The sequence below is a fragment of the Malaya genurostris genome, chromosome 2 (genome assembly GCF_030247185.1).
Source record: "Malaya genurostris strain Urasoe2022 chromosome 2, Malgen_1.1, whole genome shotgun sequence".
Taxonomy (NCBI): Eukaryota; Metazoa; Arthropoda; class Insecta; order Diptera; family Culicidae; genus Malaya; species Malaya genurostris.
Genome location: NC_080571.1, coordinates 78,430,766 through 78,450,336, shown reverse-complemented (window position 1 = coordinate 78,450,336; position 19,571 = coordinate 78,430,766). Strand labels below are relative to the sequence as shown.

Sequence of the window (19,571 nt, the reverse complement as noted above, 5' to 3'; positions counted from 1 at the left end):
CACCGCAAGCCTCTCGAGCTGGCCACGCTGATGTTTACTTTTGAGCGAGAGGTCGTCGTTGGGACGTCGCCTTGGCAACCTTCTGACACAAATATCGGTGATTTATGAACAATGGGACCCACTGGATGGATGCTAATAGTGCATCGCTGCCTGACGCTTATCAACTAGGTGGAGAAGCTAGACTGTGGGGGCCATAAATCCTCGAATAGGCACTGTTCATCTTGGTGAGAAGGAGGAATAAATTTTCGCTCCACCGTGAACCAGGTCGGTGAAAACTGTTCCGCCGCGTGGCCAAGACCGAGTGCGTTTTCTTCGTTCGAACGGACTTACGATAAGATACTGTATGTACTGCGGTGATGTGTGCTTTAGACCCCAACAGAGGACGCAAAGTGCGAGCATTTCTAACATACAATGTCGGTGTACTAATTTGACAGTTCGTTCGAGATCGGACTTTGTTTTCACTAAATTAGCTAGCTGCGGAAGAGGCAAACCTTAGTCGGGTTGCATAGTCTGGGAAACACGTGATTTCGCTTGATTTCTGGGATGTGCTAGGTTTTTACGATTGAGCCCATATTCTTACAGGGTGCGCCTGGCAAAAATGGTACATTTGGTTGTGTTGTGTCTTGTTTTGTCGAACCAACAAATAAATAGATTGTAAATTATCGTTTTTTTTACAGCTGACTATACATAGCAGTAGAAGTATATAAATAGATATTGACTTTTCAGCTATACCTTTGACAGTTCAAACTGTAAGTAGGGTTAGGTGAATTTGCAAATTCACTATTATTAAAACTGTATGACCGCTTTTTTCTACGCTCGCCTCAAACGTCTAAGCAAAGCATAACCTGATCTACGTGAATATCTCAATTTGGCTGTCACGCTGTCTGACGCTTCAATTTATTTTTGAATTTAGATTATGACTCATTTTCAAATTTAGGATATGCAACAATGTCTTTTCACATCATTTATCATTTATCAACTCGTACGGCATCCAATTCCTAACCTTTTAAAAGTATTCTAATGGTTCACGGTGCAGGAATTTTGCTTCGCGTCCAATGTACTGTGGTTAAAATTGATGGAAACGAGAACTTAATTTACTAGCTACCTAATCGTTGATCTGTTGAACTTCGGAGAAATTATTTGCAAAAATATACCGCATAATTTGATTATAATGAAAATTGTTCATAGCCTACTATGATAGCGCTAACTCAACTTATTTTTCTGAATATAGAGAAAGATGGTATATTCTACAAAGTTTTAGAGCTACTCAAATCAATAAAATTTGTCAAAAAAGTTATATGTCTGGAACGAAACGTTTCGGATATTTAAAGCATTCTCTGTAAGAAACCTTTAAATTCAGTTTTTTAGCTGTTATAGAATTTTTTCGTGTGCTACAAAGTTTGGAAGATGTACTAGAAATACAAACTACATATGTTTTTAGAAGACAGTGAAAGGGGTTTCCTCTTCCTTCCAAAGTTATGAAACTTTGAAACTTCTATTTTCCTTAAGTTTATCTTAAGTAGCAGATCAAAAAGCACAAACATATGCTTTTTGGAAAGATTAAATTAAGTGATGTGTTCAAAAAAGTCGGAGAGGAAATATCTTTACCAAGGATCTGAATTCTTGGTCGGCTTCGACCTACCAATACATGAACACACGCCGGCAGCTCGGTTAAAGCCGAAGAAGAAAAAAAAAGAATTTCGGCTCGGTCTGTTCGACCAAGTGTGAATTGAACACGGTGCAGCTGCATTAGTCAATTTCTCACTAGAAACGAACAACGCAGTTTGGCAATCGTCATTCTTTATTCTAATTAAGAATTAAAAAACCTATTTAGAATGAAAATGACAAAACTGCAGTACTATCGGTAAAGAAGATTCCTTTTATCGTCGACAATTATACTCTACCCGTTTTGCATTCTCTGCTCGAGTCTGAGAATAGTTGGCCTTGTCTTTTACGGTATTACTAAGACAAGACCTGACAGCTGGCTTCTTATTCTTCCTTCCGAATCATCCTTCTCGTCATTTTCGCCCTGTGGAATAAATACCAACGATTCGGCTACAGTGTAGCCATAGTTACAGATTTTTTAATAACTTTATGCTAAGAAAGAAATATTAAATTTAAATTTTTAGATTCGGTTTTTGATTTGAAATAAACATGAAAAATGTTTTGGTGAATGCATTTTTTATTATTTAATAATGCTTAAACAATAAATTGAGCGTGGATGACAAAACACGAAATATCTCATGTTGAACGCAAAATCGAATCCATTGTTGGCGTGTTACCGGATCTTTAAGAAACCGGAAAAAGACAAGTTTGGATAGAAATGCTTAGTGTGACCACAGTGTGGAACACAACAGTTCATTCTTCTCTTAAAACTAAGCACACGTTCGAGTTTACACTAATTTAACAAATCATTTTTGGTTACAATTTAATTCACTAAAAAGAAAAACGGCTTGATGCTGATTTTAATTACACAGTGCTGCCACTATAAACATTTATTACAAATAAGATTTAAAAAAAAGTGAAACATTCTCTAAAATTTTTTTTTGGTGAGTTAAAATTATACAATTTAAGAAACTTGATTTCTGGTTTTCTTTATACTTGGCATCATTGCTCGCGTACCCTGCAAAAGTTTTTTCTTTCCACAATGTGCGGGTAGCAACACCAAAATCAGCCAATCAGAAACCATTTTGGAACAAAAGCAGCCCCCCAGTTGTCAGGTCTTGTCTTAGCGGTATTAGGATGGCATCACAAATGAACTTGTGATGAATAAAGTTCACGTTTGACATGTAGTTTGTTCACATTCCCAATAACACATATTCAAATTAGAATGCACACGTAAACAAACCACCGTTAGCTGTCAAATGATGTTCATTTAGTAAATATTGTGAGGTTACGTCATGCTCGTGCAAAACCTAATCGTTTTGAAGGTGAACAATAAAACTTCGATAAAAATACTACTGGAGCCTTGTTTCAGAATTCATTCAATTTGAATTTTGTTCAATTTAACAGAAAAAAAACTTCGCAATTACAGCTGTTACTTGTTGCTGTTCAATTCAAAGGATCTCAAACTTCCTTCGGAAAATTGAAGTATATAAAATTAAATTTGCCTTATTTTTGTTATGTGTGAAAAATAATGAGAATTACAAATGATAAAAGACCAATGCAGCCAGTAAATGGATGGCTTCTCACAATAAAATGTCACTTTTTTTGTTCACGTTTAGAATAAAATGCCCATTTATGCACACTACAAATAACCGTTTACGACTTCAATTCGAGCTGTCAAAAAAGCGTGCTTTTTGACATATAAAACTGGATAGAATACTTCCCATATCGATATTGCTTGTCAACTAAATACACAAATGGGTCAAATAAACCGCATAAGTAGTTAAAAAACTCTTAAGTGCTTTCAGGAAGCGAGAGAATGGGTTCTTATAAATCATCAGAATAAGAGAATATCCGAGTGCATAGCTTGCCTATTTAACCCGTTCGTAACTTCTAGCATTATTTTAATTTAGGTTTTGATTTGTTATATTTGCCGTTTGCCTACTTGTACATCTAATATCATTGAAAGCTTTATATACGTAATTATTTCAATAAATTTTTCAAATAACTTTCATTCGTTTATCTATTCCCAATCAATCCGAAAATACGTCATGTTTGATTTCATTTTAAAAGTTGATAATTTTCTACTCATTCTCCGTTCGTAATAAAACACCCAATTTTGTTAAAATATTTTACTTAACTCATTATTGTGAAAATGCTATAAGTAATTAAATGAGTTTTCCCAGTTTTGTCGGAAACAGGACGAACACATAAAAGGGGAACTTCATTTTAACCGTGTTGAACTAAGAGAGCAGTTAACCATGCCTCAGAAGTCACGGATTGGAATTTGAATGATTGCAAAAGATATAATAATTCATGGGTGGTAGGACTAGAGAAAGGCTATCAAGGGATATAACAAAAACAATTAGAATAAAAAATAACAAAAAATCAAACACAGTCGATATAGAAGAATATTTCATTGTCAATAATCAAATGTTACTCGTCCTGCTTCATTATAGAAGCTAGCTCATAGTTGGCCTTGATTTTGATGTTATTGGCCTTGATTTTGATGTTATGTTATTATCCAAAAAGGGCTCAAATTGTTGTCTGTTTAAATTTAATATGAATAATGGGATTCAAAAGTTTGTTTGAAAATGAGATATTCCTTGAAGTCACTGCTAACCTCAATCGGATGAACACATTTTGACAGTTCAGCAGTACTGTTTGTAAATAGTTTTTTTCGTTTGTCTGTTGACAGACGGATGAAACCGTTCACGGCTCATTTCGCCTAAATAGAGTGGAAAAACATTGGCTGACGATTCGATTTGTTTTTTTTTAAATATTGATTAAATAAAAGTGGCTAGTCGCGAGGTGTAAAGATGATTGTTTGAGTTGTGTTCTTCGAGTTTTTAAGCTTGTTTGTAAACAGAGATGCCAGGTAAAAATTTCAAATGTCTGCAGACAGGGTCTGTTAATCTGAAAAAAAAAATCTGCAGTCAGCAAGTATGTCTTGCTGGCAGCAATATCTCTATACAGTAAAACACGCAAAACTGACTTGGCGAGCAAAAAAAAAAAGGTCGCGAAAATTTCAATTATAGTCTGCGATAATTTCGAAAGTCTGCAAAAGTCTGCACAACAAAAAATGTCTGCAGCACTATACCCCAAATCTTCAGATTTACAGACAAATCTGCAGACCTGGCATCTCTGTTTGTAAAGAGTGCCGCTGGACCTTAATTAGGTTTTGCACGAACATGACATAACCTCACAAAATGAACAGAATGTACTTTTCTTTGACAGCCGCAGATGGTTTATTTACAATTTGAAAGTTTATCGGAGGTTTGAATTTAAACATTGCAAGTCGTTGTACAAATGTCGCTCCTTGATGCTGGAAACGCTTACAAGGCAATCTTTTAACTTCTTTTCACTGTGGAACACTGTGTGTTTTTTATAGGCACTTTTTCGTTATTTTTCAATTTTTAATTTGCAGTCGCAAAACAAAACAAAGCACCGGCAGCTGTCACAGATTCATCGGCAGTTCATTTGGGTCGTCATCATGTAAAACCTAACACTCACCGAGAACAGATATACAGGCTTGCATATCACCTGTTTGCAATGTCCCCACGGTCGACACTATCTTAGGTGCAGTATTTGAAATTTACACAGGATTATGACAAATTTTGTTCGATCATGTATATCTGTTATCTACGCTATACAGTTCTTCAAACAACTTCGATGTTTACAGAAATCGATTGAGCAAATGCGTATCTTCTGAGCAGTGTTGCCAATTTTGTTAATGTTCGCTAGAAATCGAAGTTTTGTTATTTTTTCTAAGGTTTGTGCATTTTTTTCTGTTCCAATAGTCTACATTGTAATATTCATACGAATACAGGACAATTGTATGGCTGGTAGAACGATCCAACTGATATTAAGAATCTTTCTTGATCAAGGTCCTAACCTATGACAGCTGGCTTTCGAAACACCTATCCGGGTAAAAATATTCTGCTCTCAATGTGATCAAATACAGTTCAGAGAGCAACCCAATTGAGCGGAACTCCGTACATGTGCCGACTTTGCACTACCGATGCGTGATTCTATTTCCAGTCTCGCTCCTAAGTTAGTATTCCGTAATAAAACACAAAAAATTGCTACAATAAAACACAGAATTTTAGCAGCAATCACCAGTCTAATATATTTTCAGGTTAATAGGATTGTTTTCTGAGTTCTTATCGAATTCAAAGTAATTTACTTGGTAAAATAATTTCGCCTGGATAGGAATAAGTTGCGAAATCGAGTTCCATGTCTGAATGTCCTCTGCTAAATTTTACATTCCTACTATTTTATTCAACAGTTTTTCCCGGCCTGTTTTTCGTTCGATACTTTTTTTCTCGCATATCATTGATTGTAACTGTAGTACTTGTACATGAATACTCATTTCGAATCATACTTCCGCAACTCCCAAAATCCGGTCTCACCCTGTAGTAGCAAATCTCATTCAATTCCGTATTGTTTTGTTGCACTGCGGCAACAGAAGGGAAAGAAAACAACGGCAAACTGCTGTACGGTTGGTGCCGATTTCCGTGGAGTTTCCACCGTCCGGCGTTGGTTTGCGTCTAGCGAGAGTAATATAACGGGAAGGCGAGAGGAGGCAGATACAGATAATAGCCAGTAAGTCACCGCGCACTGGTGAGTGCCCTCCAGCGAGCAAGCGCGGGCCAGTGCAGCCGTAGTTGGCCATCAACAAGCGGTGATCTCACGAAAGGGCCAACCCGCAGGCGCCAGAGACGACCTGGATCTACCACTGCCAGGTCTCCTGGCCGCCACCGCCGCCGACAACGGAGAAGACGACGACGACGATGGCCAGCCCTTCCGAATTCCCAGCATCGCCGGGTGTTGCGAGGAAATGAAAACAAAATCAAAAGAAATAAACTCATAAGTACTGCCGAAAGTCGTGATCCTATTCTTTATGCAATGAGAGTCGTTCGCGATGTATTCCTGTTGTGGTCGGATTCACGAAGGGAATCAATTGATTTCGGTGCGGGGATCTTCCCGTTAACGGTTTAATTACGTTTAAACAATAATAATAAGGGTAATGAGATGATAGGCCTTTCCCTGGCCGGTGGTTTATGGCTGGGCAATGGAACCGGCAACGCTGCTGGTAACTGTCGTCAAACGTGGTCAGGGTTGCCATGGTTGCCATTGACCAATTGACGCGTTCCCAACGGACCGGGGCGTAATTCAATCTGACGGTATGACGTTTCCCGGCCCGTCGGTTCGTAAAGATCCTCTCATAACAACGAAAAGATGATCGGCCGTGCAGAAAATCGCTATCATCGTCGATCAGAAAATAATTTATTATTTTATATACATTTTCTGCCGGCCGGTCCAAAAGCGAGCAACGGAACCGGGATATCACAATCTGTATATATGTGAGCATGAAGAGTTTTTAATCTCGGTGTTCCCCAACAAGGCGCAGAAACACTCCAGAGTTCTTATTTTATGTGAAACGTGCTCGTATGATCGATTGCTCATGATGGTGGAAACCGCGTGATCATCGGGACCACTGGGCCAACAAGGAGGGAAAAATACACACCCACGCTGAGAGGAAAATTATACACCATCATCCTCCAGCGGTATCCTTCGTGTCGCTCTGTTTCCCACTCGCTGTCAGCACCGGTTTGCTGTTTCGCAAGGGGTCTTCGGTTTAATTTATGATTAAATTTATTAAAATTTGACACTCGATAACTCCAGTTGACAGCGCATTTCGGTTTGGCCAAGCCAGTCGTCGTCGGTCGTCAGTGTTCGTCCAGTTGGTGTCGACGGCGACTGAAAGTTGCTGATTTTTAATCAAACGTAATTGAATAAAATATTGTGATGTATGCGTTTCAAAACTCCGACTCCATGTGCCATTCCACGTGGTGGTCAGTTTGCGGTATCATCATTTCACCGAAAATAAAAACGACCGACGACCGACAAATTCTGGCAAACCACTGGCGTTCTATGCAAATTTATGCAAAATTATTTCCTGTTAACATTCTATAAAACAGCATAAAAATAATGCCTCCGGTTTGCTCTAGTTCAATTCTTTCACGTGTTCCGCTCGTAACATGCCTGCCGGGCACATTCCCGTTTCCGTACCCCCCCCCCCCCCCTCCCGCGTACCTCGGGCCCGACCAACAGGCCCGCAGACAGAGACAGAGTGTTACAATATTGCATATGTGACCGATTCCGTGCCCGTTTATGAATAATGTATAATTTCACAGGGATCACTTTTCCCGATCTATCACGACGACAGAGGCGACCGGTCGTTCGGTCAGAGCACCAGCGTGTCGCATAAAGGGGTTTCATAATCAATTATCTACCAACGAACCTCAAAATTATCTCGTTGCCGAAGGCTCCCGCTCCTCCGACGTCGGGAGATTTGAATGAGGGGGGCACCCACAAAGAGGTTTCACGTATCCGTACACACATATCCCTTTCACAGTACGGCACGGCAAGGATGAAAGTTGAGAACCGAGTGTGATACATCTTCCCGTTCCTTCCGGGCTTGAAACCGAACTGAACTTCTGCAACAAATGAGTGAATAATCCGGCTCGCTCTACGGAAACGTCTCTGCTCGCCACCAGATGGTGGGAGGAGCAGGATTCCCTCCGGGTGCTGCAGCCAGCCAGACGCGAACAGTTTGCCCGTTCCTTCCGATTCGTTCCGGTTGCACTGCTGCTGGACCGCAATGTGAATCTAGATAAATAGGTGTATCATATATTTTTTAATTTAATTACCCGATTTTCGTGGCCCAGGGCCATTTCGGGAACGTTGACTCGACACGAATGCTAGCTAAACTATTGTAGAATGTGTTGAATGATGGATAACCGAGATCTGCTCTCTGGGTTATCGTGTCCGCTCTTTTGTGGATTGAAATGGTTTCAATTACCCATTTTCGAAGGTACGCGCCAACAATGGGAAACACGCGTGTGGGCTGTCGAGTTATGCAATCCTCCCGATGATGACGGAGATGTTTTTTTGTTGTTGTTGTTTTGTTGTACTCAATAACTCATGCTAACGCCGCTGTAACCGATAGTTTTAATCATCGTTACCGGTGTTGAACGACGCATAGAACACGGTAAAACACCGTTCGCGGCGGATGCCTCATGAGGCTTTTTAATTGGCTCTCCTTCTCTGCCTTCCGTCCCGATTTCTTCTGCACCGTTGCTTTCGAAGCAAAACATGTTCTTGTCTGCTGCTGCAAATTCACATCAGTAATGAGATAAATAATAAGACATCATATCCACTTCGGTTGGCTGAATAAAACCAGCATTATGCATTACAAATGTAATCGCAATCCTTTCACCTCCATTACTGGCAAATAATAAGCTGAACAACTGCAAACACTGCCCGTGGTTGCCTATAGCAACCGGTATTTGTTTACGTTTTTTTTTGGACAGCAGCAAACACGCATGGTGGGCGACACACACAGATTGAAACACACTTCGCCGGTGTCAATAATAAAAATAATAATAATAACAATAATAACCGGATGACCCATGAACGCTGGAAGGCTGATAATGGCGGCAAAGCTTCCGTGTCTGATCCCTGGGTTGACCCCGCACTGATTGAGGTTACACCGCGCCTGTGATGTGATGAACTGATGACGAGCCAACTCAGCAACGGTGAGGAGGATTTCCCGCCCCACGGGAGAATCCGCAGCCAGGATGGGATCGCACCGCTGCTGCTTTGAAGTGAACGACGATGCGACGGATGGCTCTGGTGGCCACCGTGTTCTGATTATGTAGATTTCACGTCTCACGTTTCCACTAAGCCGCCCGGGTGCTGGAGCTGGATTCCTAAATTATTAGTTTCATCGAAGAACAACGCCACAAAGTGTAAATCCGAATCGACGGCAGCTGCCGAGGAACCGCCGAGGCCAGTCGATCGGTCGGTCGGTTTTGTTTTGGGTGGGCCGTGATTTATTTATTTTGCCCATTTTCCATGGGCCGCTCTTTTTTTTTTGTTGTTTTTGTTCTGCTCTTATTTGAATGCTGATGGCGATCTGGTGCGCAAGCAAACGGTGGCCTCAACCGATTATAACTCAATTTATCAAGCCAGCCTACGGGCGATGCAACCGCGGTGGGTCCGATTATCTTGTCTATAATGTGTTTACTTAACGCTCACGTCCTCGGAAGATAAAAAAAAGGGACCACTCGGACGGAGGGAGCTCCTGGAATTGCCAATCACACCGTGGTCAAAGTTCGGATTGGCGGACGTGAGCCTGAAAAATGAATTTCCTTTCTGCGTTGGCAAATTTCGATGCATGCCTCCGACGAACCGGACCGGACTGCACGCAGAAACACACGGAGGTAACATTATGCAAATTGAAAACTGCCAAAAGTATCCTAATGGCCATACAGTCTATCCAAACAGGGGCACAATGCAGAGAAAAGAATAATCACATTCACCGCTATTGTGAGCCGAATATTGTTACTACCACCGACCGCTGTCAGACTCTTTCTCAGGAACTGCATGTCCTTCCCATTCATGCCCATCAGCGAAGGATAATGAATGAAAAAAGTCCTTTTCCCCCTTTCCGCTTTTGCCCTGACATTAGCACCACGACCAGCAGCACAACTGCAAGATCATACACTCCAAAAGGCAACGGAAGAAAAGACCTGGCAGGGGGTCTCTATTGACAGACGACCGTCCCTTCCATTCAGGGTCTGTGTGTGTATGCATACACAGCAAAAAAATCTCCTAATTATTAAAAACTTTTCCCCCCGGAGCTCGAAACTTTACCATGGCGCATACCTGCCTGTGATCAAAACATTCGACAAAAAAGTGCACACACGCAACCGACACAATGTTGCCGATTGTTTGACATTTTATCGGGACCAGCCTCCCGACAGGAGGCGGCAATGGGAACGTAAGCAATTGATTCAATTAGTTGCCAACCTCCTCCGGAGTCCCTGTTGACATTTGCTTCGTCTTAAGTCTCTGCACTCCCGGTGATCTTGGATCAAAACAGAACCCCCTATCGGAGCACGTTTGTTCCTTTGTTCCATCCATCGGCGACGGACGATCCTAACGACTTCACTTCCCACCGACGGGTGGGGAAAAGCTGACGGCTGAGATTTTTAACAGTTCCGTAACGCAATAGAAGCGTCGCCATTGCCGGCTGTTGATCACCATCTGACTTTCTCAACGGTTGACGGTTGAACATTTGACTGGACCGTCCCGGGGAACATTTTTGTTCTTTGAATAATTTGATTTTTTTCTGATCTCGTCATTTTTATTCATTAAAAATACTAAAACCAAAATAATGAAGAATAAATGATACTCGAATCCCGCTCGCAGTATGTGACAACGAGCTTCATGTTCAGTCGAAAACGCACGCGAAGAACAAACGCTTCAAAGTCGTGTCCTTTCCTTCGGTTTCTCACTCAATCCCAGTACAGTTTTGAGTGTAGAGACTCAACCGAAGCTTCGAGAAGCATTAATGTAAGAAATCGATTCTCTCTGCTTTTTACCTCTTAGTTTTGTGGCATCTAATATTTTTGAACTTGACAATTGAGTTGTGGAATCGTATCGGATATTTAAAAACGAAACTCAACCCGAATGTGCAGTTCAGTTACCCGAAAACTAACCCGACAGAGTCAAGTCAGGTTTGAGTGAAAGAAAAAAAATTGTTCGGCTTTCGTCAGTCCTGTGTAAATTTCAAATTTATTGTACTTTGGAAGCACAACTGCCACTTATTCGACTATTCGCCGCGATCTTTCAAAATGCTTGTTAAAACTATTCCAACTACAACAATTTGAACACTTCTCAAACGATTTCTCTAATTGTTAAAGACAACTTGATTTCCATGTCGCATAAATCACACGAGAATTTGATCGGAATAAAACAAAAATAAACATGTCATTTTAACCAACAACAAAACAAAAATCTAGCACCCAAAATAGTGTGAAAGCGGCACCCAAGTCGTGATGCCACCCCGTGTCGATCGTGGTGACATCTGCAAGTATTCACCACGCTGATGGAGCAAATTTTATACACAGTCCATTTGTGAACCTTCTGTGGTTACGGCTTTTCATCCTTTTCATTGCGCTCGGACTGGGGAGGGTACAACAAGTAGCATACCCGCCCGTCTCTATTGTGTCTCTTGAATAACAGCTGATCGTGTCAGATGAGTTCTAATTCTCATCAAACTTTGGAAAAGACGAGTTTCAGCATTCAGTATAAAAGAACCGGTGAAATTAAAAGATTTGCTCTACGGATTGGCTCGCCATCCCCCATATTCTTCAGACCTGACCCCCAGCAACTATTATCTACTTCCAAATCTAAAAAGATTTCTCCCGGGAAAGAAATTTTCGCCGAATGCTAAGATCAGTGCAGTAACGTAAGCCTATTTCAAAGGCACTGAAAAATCTTTTTTTTTTTCAAAGGGATCAAGTGTATCGCTTTAGATGAAGATTATACTTTTGTTTATGTCGTTTATATACCCGGTTTTAACCAAGTTGCGGTCGTTCGCCGGGTTAAGATTATACTGAAGAATAAAAAAGTTTTCTCGGTGAAAAATCGACCTAATCTTTGTTGTGTCCGGGGCTTCTCATTCCATGTAGTAGTCAGTATCCGAACCGGTAATTAGGTAAGTTAGTTTTCTAATACAATTCTAGATCCAGAAAACCAAGAACTTCCAGTGTCAGAGTCTGGATCAGTAATACGGTAGGTCCAGGTGTTCTGGTCCAGATCCAAATCCTAGTTCAGATCCGGATCCATGAATGTATTCCACACAAGAAACCTCATACTGAGCCTGGAATTCAAAATTGTGATTCTTGAATTTCTGTCAAAAATTCAGTTCCAAAATCAGAATTCGAATTAAGTCCCAGAGCTTCAGAGTTCATTTCCAAACTTCAATTTCAAATCTCAGCTCCAGCATCCTAATCCAAAATTAATTATCAGAATTTAGTTTCGAAGTTTAGCCGCAGATCTCGTGTTTAAAATTTAGCAACTGAGTTTGTTCCAAAATTAATTTCCAGAATCCCGATTCAAAATTCAAGTCCAGAACTCGGACTTCAAATCAGTTCCGGAATTCTTGATCCAGAATTCAGGTCCATGTCCAGAATGCAGGTTCTGAATTTTTGACCCGGATTCTAGATTTGAATTCTGAAACAAAATTCAAGACATGAGCTCTGGACACAAATTCTTTACATGGATTTTTAATCCTAATTCTGGACGTGAATTCTGGACACGAATTGTTTATCCGCATTCGGAAACTGAGCTTTGGATCTTGAATGTGCACCGAAATTCTAAACCTGGATTCTGAAACTGAACTCAGGTACAGACTTCAGCAATTTGGACATAGGTTCAGGAGAAGAATTCTAAAACTACTACAGGATACTTGGGCTCTGGACCAATTCGCGAATGATTTCAACTTTTAGGTAAATTTTGGCAGTCGAGCAGTTATTTAGTCATTGTCGAACATAACTCTGCTCGAAAGCATAACTATTTTTGACAGTTTGCTAGTTATTTTCCTACACTGAAAAAAAAATCTTGCAAAAGTAATTCTAAATTCAGATCTTTAGGCTGTGAACCATTTCGCGGTAAATTTTAACTCTTGGTTGAAATCTGACACTCGAGTGGTTATTTTGATGTTGTCAAAAATAACCCTGCTCGAAAGCATGGTTATTTTTGACAGATCGATGGTTATTTTCCGACACTGAAAAAAATCTTGCAAAGAAAATTCTAATATCAATTCTTTAGTCAAAATTATTTCCAGTGCAAAATAAACGCAAATAACTTTGCATCCGTCAAACTGTGAAATGGGTCGCAGTTTTAGTTAAATTTAACTACTCGACACAAAATAATCAATCAAGTGTCAGATTTTAACCAAAAGTTAAAATTAACCGCGAAATGGTTCACAGCCTTAGTAAAAATTTCTTCTGTGTGATTTGTTTATTTCACTTTCAGTAAAAATACCTCAATAGAAAGATTCAATACATTGTCAAACGGCATAAATTTTCGTCGAAATTCTTTCGTTCTCGTCATTGCAAGATTATTTCAATTGATATCATTTTATTTTCAGTTCACAATAAACCCAAATAGCTTCCCATCCGTCATACTTTGAAGTGGGCTGCAGTTATAATTAAATTAAACTACTCGACAAAAAATAACTGCTCGGCTGTCAAATTTGAACTAAAAGTAAAAAAAATTCGCGAGATGGTCCACGGCCTTCAAATGAATTTCAGAATCGATTATCAAAGCTTGAATTCAGGTTCAGAATCCAGTTCCAAAATTCAATTTCAGAATTTAGTAACCAAATTTCTTTTAAAATTCATTGAATGAATCTGGGTCCAGAATATAGTTTGCGAATTCAGGTCCAGAACTCAGGTTCTGAAAGTAGTGTCAAAATCCATGTCCAGAATTCAGGTTTCAAAACTCAGTTCCATGTCCAGAGTCCAGGTTCTGAATTCGGGACCCGGATTCTAGAGTTGGATTTTGCAAACGGTATTTTATCCTAAATTCTAGAACCGAACTTTGGATCTGGAATTTGCACCGAAATTCTAAACCTGGATTCCGGAACTGAATTCAGACACCAAATTCTGCAACAAAATTTTGGAATTGAAATTTAGATCTGGGTTCTGGGAAAGAATTCAGAAAATGGATTCTGGAATAGTATTCTACACTTGAATTCGGGAGCTGGAGCAGAATTTAGAACCTGCATTCTGGGTTCAGGTTTAACAATCAGAAAACTATCCGAAAAATTTAATTTTTAGAACATTTTCGGGCATTTTTTTCTTTTGAAATCGTTAATAAGTCAACAATGATCATTAATTTGATCAGTAACTTTTTAAAAACAAAGAAGTTACACGAAGGCGATGACTCTTCTGAATATCAGTTAGTTTTTTAATTCTTTTTCCATAATTAGAGAACTAACCGAAACAATTGATTTAAAAACGAAACTGTTTTTTTGGGGTGAAATTTTTCCTATGAAATTTTGCTATTGAAACCAACAATGCCTTTTTTTAATAAGAAACAGAATTTTCAACAAAAAGAGGCACGAAAAAGACGACACTTCTGAATTTCACTTAGTTTTACAACAATTTATTTGGGCTTGTGTTAAGACACTATAGAAGCTGCCTCGAACTACAGGGTTACGAAAAGGAACTTGACACTTTTTTTTATCGGTTACACCGAAACCAAACAGGAGAGGAAGAAACCGAGCACGGCATCGGAAAGCAGAAGAATAAAGGTTCACTTTCGTCTAGTAGTTTTCCATCATGGAGCACTGAAGTGTCGCTCACTGCGTTTTTATTTATCATATTTTTGACGATTATCGTGAATTTGCTTCAAATCCTATATCAGAAAAGTTCAATCATATCATAAATTTTAGATCCATCATCACCTGTCAAATAGTTCTTCAACTATGTCGGATGCCGGACTATCTCGGATGTCTTCAACTATGTCGGATGTCGAAAAACCGATCGATTTATAGAGTCATCGATTGATAATCCGGATAATCGACTGAAATTTAATCGATTAGTTTGAAACTAATATTCGATTATTTGAATATTCGAATTATTCAAAAAAATCCAATACCAATAATCGAATAATAAACCAAATAATCGATAGATAACTCTGTTAATCGATTTAAATGTAGTCGATCAGTTTAAAAATTATATTCGATTATTGAATAATGAAGTAGTTCAAAAAATCCGACATAGAGACTTTATCACAAAAAAACCTGGTTTTTCCGAAATTAATCTAGATTGGATCTTGAAAAGGGCTATTAATTTTTCTTGCAACAAAAAAATAATCGAGAAATGAGAAATCCTTCAAAAAATGTATGATGGTTGTAACGACTGGAAGATGAGTTTATATAATTATTGACGGCTTTCTCTGTCCCAAATCACTAGGCAAACGATTTAATTCTTAAATTGCCCGACGTTTCGGTCGTTTTTGATGGCCTTTTGCAATTTCCCTTGGCCATCAAAAACGACCGAAACGTCGGGCAATTTAAGAATTAAATCGTTTGCCTAGTGATTTGGGACTGAGAAAGCCGTCAATAATTATATAAACTTCATAAAATGATGTGCTAGTGATAATTTTAATTGTCGAATGAAAATACTGGAAAAACTACACTACTTTGAAAAAAAAACTAAAAATTTAAAGTCAAATTACAAAGAAAAACCATTCTTCATTTGAAGGAAATTATCACAGCATAGATAATTATGTGCCCTATCAACCTTCCATATGTAGTAAAATGGGCATTTTTAGGTAAAGAAGGTTTTTCTACCAAAATGTTTTTCTAACAAAAACTTTTTCTTACCCAGCACCTATTTTATTGCTAATATCGGGCATTTAGCAATAAAATATTCATTGTATTTTTCTCATAAAGTGAGTTTCATTGGAATCTTGGATGATAATTACTTTCAGTTAAGCTTAGTTTTCGATAAAAAAAAAAGACACTGGACAAAAACATTCAATTTGAGCAAGAAATGTGCCCATTTTGCAATGTTACAATGAAGGGTTTGTAGGGAACATAATCACTTATCTTGGGACAAAATTTTATCAAAATCGAGTGTTGTTTTGTAAATCAATTTTAATTGACAAAGGCAATTTTTTCAATGTAGAACTCAATACGGATTTTTTCAGTAGATTTTTTCAAACAATTGTTTAGTTTCGAGAATTTCACTTCAGTTTAGACAAGAAATGTGCAAATTTTGCAATGTTTCAATGAACGGTTTGTAGGAATCATAATCACTTATTTTGGAACAAAAAAAAATCAAAAGTTTTTGTGTTTTTTTTTTGTAAATCGATTTAAATTTACAAAGCCAATGTTTTCAGTGTAGGACTCAAAAGAGATTTTTTTCAGCAGGTTTTTCCAAAAATTTGATTACAGGATGTGTTTGTTTTGTTCCACTATAACTGATAGAAATAATAAGTTAGAAAAGTTTGACCCTTTTCAAAAGACAGTATAGATAAATTTTGGAAAAACAAACAAAGCAAAGTTACTTTTTGTGACAAAGCCTACCTGTCCAGAAAGTTTCATTCAAATGCCAACGTTAGTTCGAGTTGACGCTAAATTCGTAAAATAAAAGATAAATAGTTGAATTTAAACTTTTTTGAACATTCACTAACTTGGCATTTCTTGAAGACGCTAAACAAAACAAAACAAATATAGAAACCCTCTTTATAATAACTTGACTAAATTAAAATGAATCGTATAATCGTAAATTGTGGAGTCACGCTCTGACACCAAGACGTTGTGAAAAATTATTAATTCTGATTACTTTGGTGGTATCTCAAGGTGGTCAACTTGTTCCCAACATATTTTTACTGTACTTGAACCAAATACAAATTATAATACGGAATACTTCGACAAATTTTCAAGGACACATTTTGCATCGTGCGGTTCACTGTCATGATACACTGTCAGAGTGACAATGTACTTTAACGAGTTTTCTATAAAACTAGCAACACTGAAGGGTAAGAACAAGTTCACCATAGTTACTGTTTATTATAGTGAAAAATAAATAAACAAACAGTTTTTATCTGATAATCAAGATCACAAGCGAAATGTAAGTTAAACAATAATCTAGAATGGTTTAGCCACCATGAATATACTACTAACATAGCTGTATTGATATTTGTAGATTCGTGTGATTTTGTGTTCATTTTTCATCTTTTGTGCTAGTGCCGGTAGTATTTAGACTGATTGTTGCGGTTTAATACAGCAACGATAAACATAAACATACAAGTTTGTTTTGCACCGTAGCAACTAGCATAAAGCGTTGCCAGAAACGATCTCCTTCCACATTTCCAAACTATCGCAATGAAGGGGGGTAATTTGCTAGGCTTACTTGTTCAGACTGTGAACCAAACATTGGCGGTTCGTTTGTATGCGACTTAGGGGTATTATTATTTGTATTTGTTTGAACTGCATACTTTCATGAATTGATGTAAAATCAATAGAAGAGCTCCAAACTGCTCAATAATTTCGTTTAGTCACAAATAAAAATCCCTGACTCATCCTTTTTCTCTCACTCAATTCGCAGGTTGCAAATCATTCTTCAAGCGATCGGTCCGGCGAAATCTGACGTACTCGTGCCGTGGGAACCGGAACTGTCCGATCGACCAGCACCACCGGAATCAGTGTCAATTCTGTCGTCTACGAAAGTGCCTCAAAATGGGAATGCGACGCGAAGGTAAGTGTCCCTCCTTCTGTATTACTCTTTTCCACACCCTCTACCAGCAATCAGTTGAAAAATTTAAATTCAATTACCGCGACCTGTTTGGTTTGACCTTTCCGGGGCTTCGATGCTCGATGATTGAAATGTGTCAGAATTAGGTATTTTACGCTTCCGTGCGTCACCGACACTGGTATCACAAGTGTCGAACAATCCAGAAGCCAGAACTGACTCAAAAGGTTAGGTTACGACCGAACGCGAAAACTACTGGCACTTTTGACACGCCACATCGCACAACGGTCGTAAGCCAATTTGCGCACCAGTGATTGGTGGAAAAACCACAAGCTCGGAAACGGTAACGAGAGATGTCAAATCGCGTTGACAGGACGGATAATAAAAGGGGCACACACTAACAACAATGATGTGTTGATGCTCGGCGACGACAAGGTCGTCTTAGTTATCCCCTTAGGTCCTCTCGGTGAGCACCGGGTAAATTACGGTCACGCTCGAAACAATAATCTATTAAATTCATTAACTTCGTGGAACTCTCGAGCTTCAATGAGCTTTTTGTGGTACGTCGCAACTGTTCAGTGCTGCTTGCCCCGCCAAGCCAAACCAAGCCAAGACGACACTTGACAATGACGACGATGACGATGTCGTCGACATGAACGTGTATTATTAACGCTGCATTATTCTGTGACACGGCTATTTTATGCTGCTTAAGCCGCACTCTCGAATGCAGTCATTATTTATCGTACGAATGTAAATCATAATGTTATTACAGCAGAGACAATTTAATATGAAAGGCTCATAAATACCGTCATTCATCTCGCGTAAACAGCAAACAACAGAATTCAACGACAAACGGGATAGGATTACATTTGTCACCAACGCCGCAGCAGCTGGCAGCACAGTACCGATCTGTCAAACTTCTAACCGGGCTGCTTGCTGCCAATTAGGTACACGAAATGAATGTCGACTTTCCTATGGTGTGAGAATTTTCTCAATTACAAATTGAGCTTGGATCTGTTGATGTAACCCTTTGTTGCACTTTTTGATGCAAAATGCTTTCTTATAATATCTGCGACAAACAGCTAGTAAGTCACCGGGCCCCTCGAGTGCACAGCAGGTCTAGTTTCTTGATTCCCAGACGAAATACCTCCTGCTGTCGGCCTCGGTTCAATAAAAGAAAAAGCAATACTGTTTCCATTCGATTGTACAGACAGGCTGAGAATAGAAATCAATAGAACAAATGTATGTATTGTGGACAAAAGCTAAAAAATGTATTTTTGAGGTTACACGTTACACGTACACGTATCGCGCCCTTCCGATGGGGTGAAACTGTCAATCGAGGGGCAGGCTCAAATGTCAAAAGTCAACGAAATTGGACGCCGTGGCGTAACGCCGAACGCTCCTCAATGGAGACATCGAGTATTCATTGCATAATAAATATTAAAACACTAACGTTGGAAGTAGGAAGAATCACGGTTTGCCTTTGCCGGTTGATCCGCAGGCGATAAGAATCAAACATACGTGTGTAGATATGGAACATAATAATCACATACACCGTTGCAGTAGTAGCTGTTAACGTTTGCTGCAACGTTTCGAGCGACGTTGCATGTCAAACGCAAGCCTTCGTCACGCTGAAACAGACACGGCCGTACCAGAGGGAATGACAAGGCGTATTCCGGCGGCACCGAAGAACCGTTTTCCCAGGTTGTGATTTATGGAATCGTTATGATTTTTAATATTTAAAACAAATACGTCGACGAATCGCAAATTTTTATGCTCTATAAAGATCCTTAACCCAACCCTTCCGGCCGGTTGATTCTTTCAATCCTTATGATTTTT

The 19,571-nt window shown here is 39.1% G+C and overlaps 1 protein-coding gene across 3 annotated transcripts in view; it reads left to right on the top strand.

The window, feature by feature from the left end:
* LOC131426970 (nuclear receptor subfamily 2 group F member 1-B) overlaps nucleotides 1–19,571 on the top strand; it is a 171,512-nt gene that overhangs the window by 17,778 nt on the left and 134,163 nt on the right. For all 3 annotated transcript variants that reach the window (XM_058589799.1, XM_058589800.1, XM_058589798.1), the window contains exon 2: nucleotides 17,589–17,738. In XM_058589799.1, coding sequence (XP_058445782.1) covers nucleotides 17,589–17,738 — 150 coding nt within the window. The remainder of the gene's footprint in view (nucleotides 1–17,588; nucleotides 17,739–19,571) is intronic.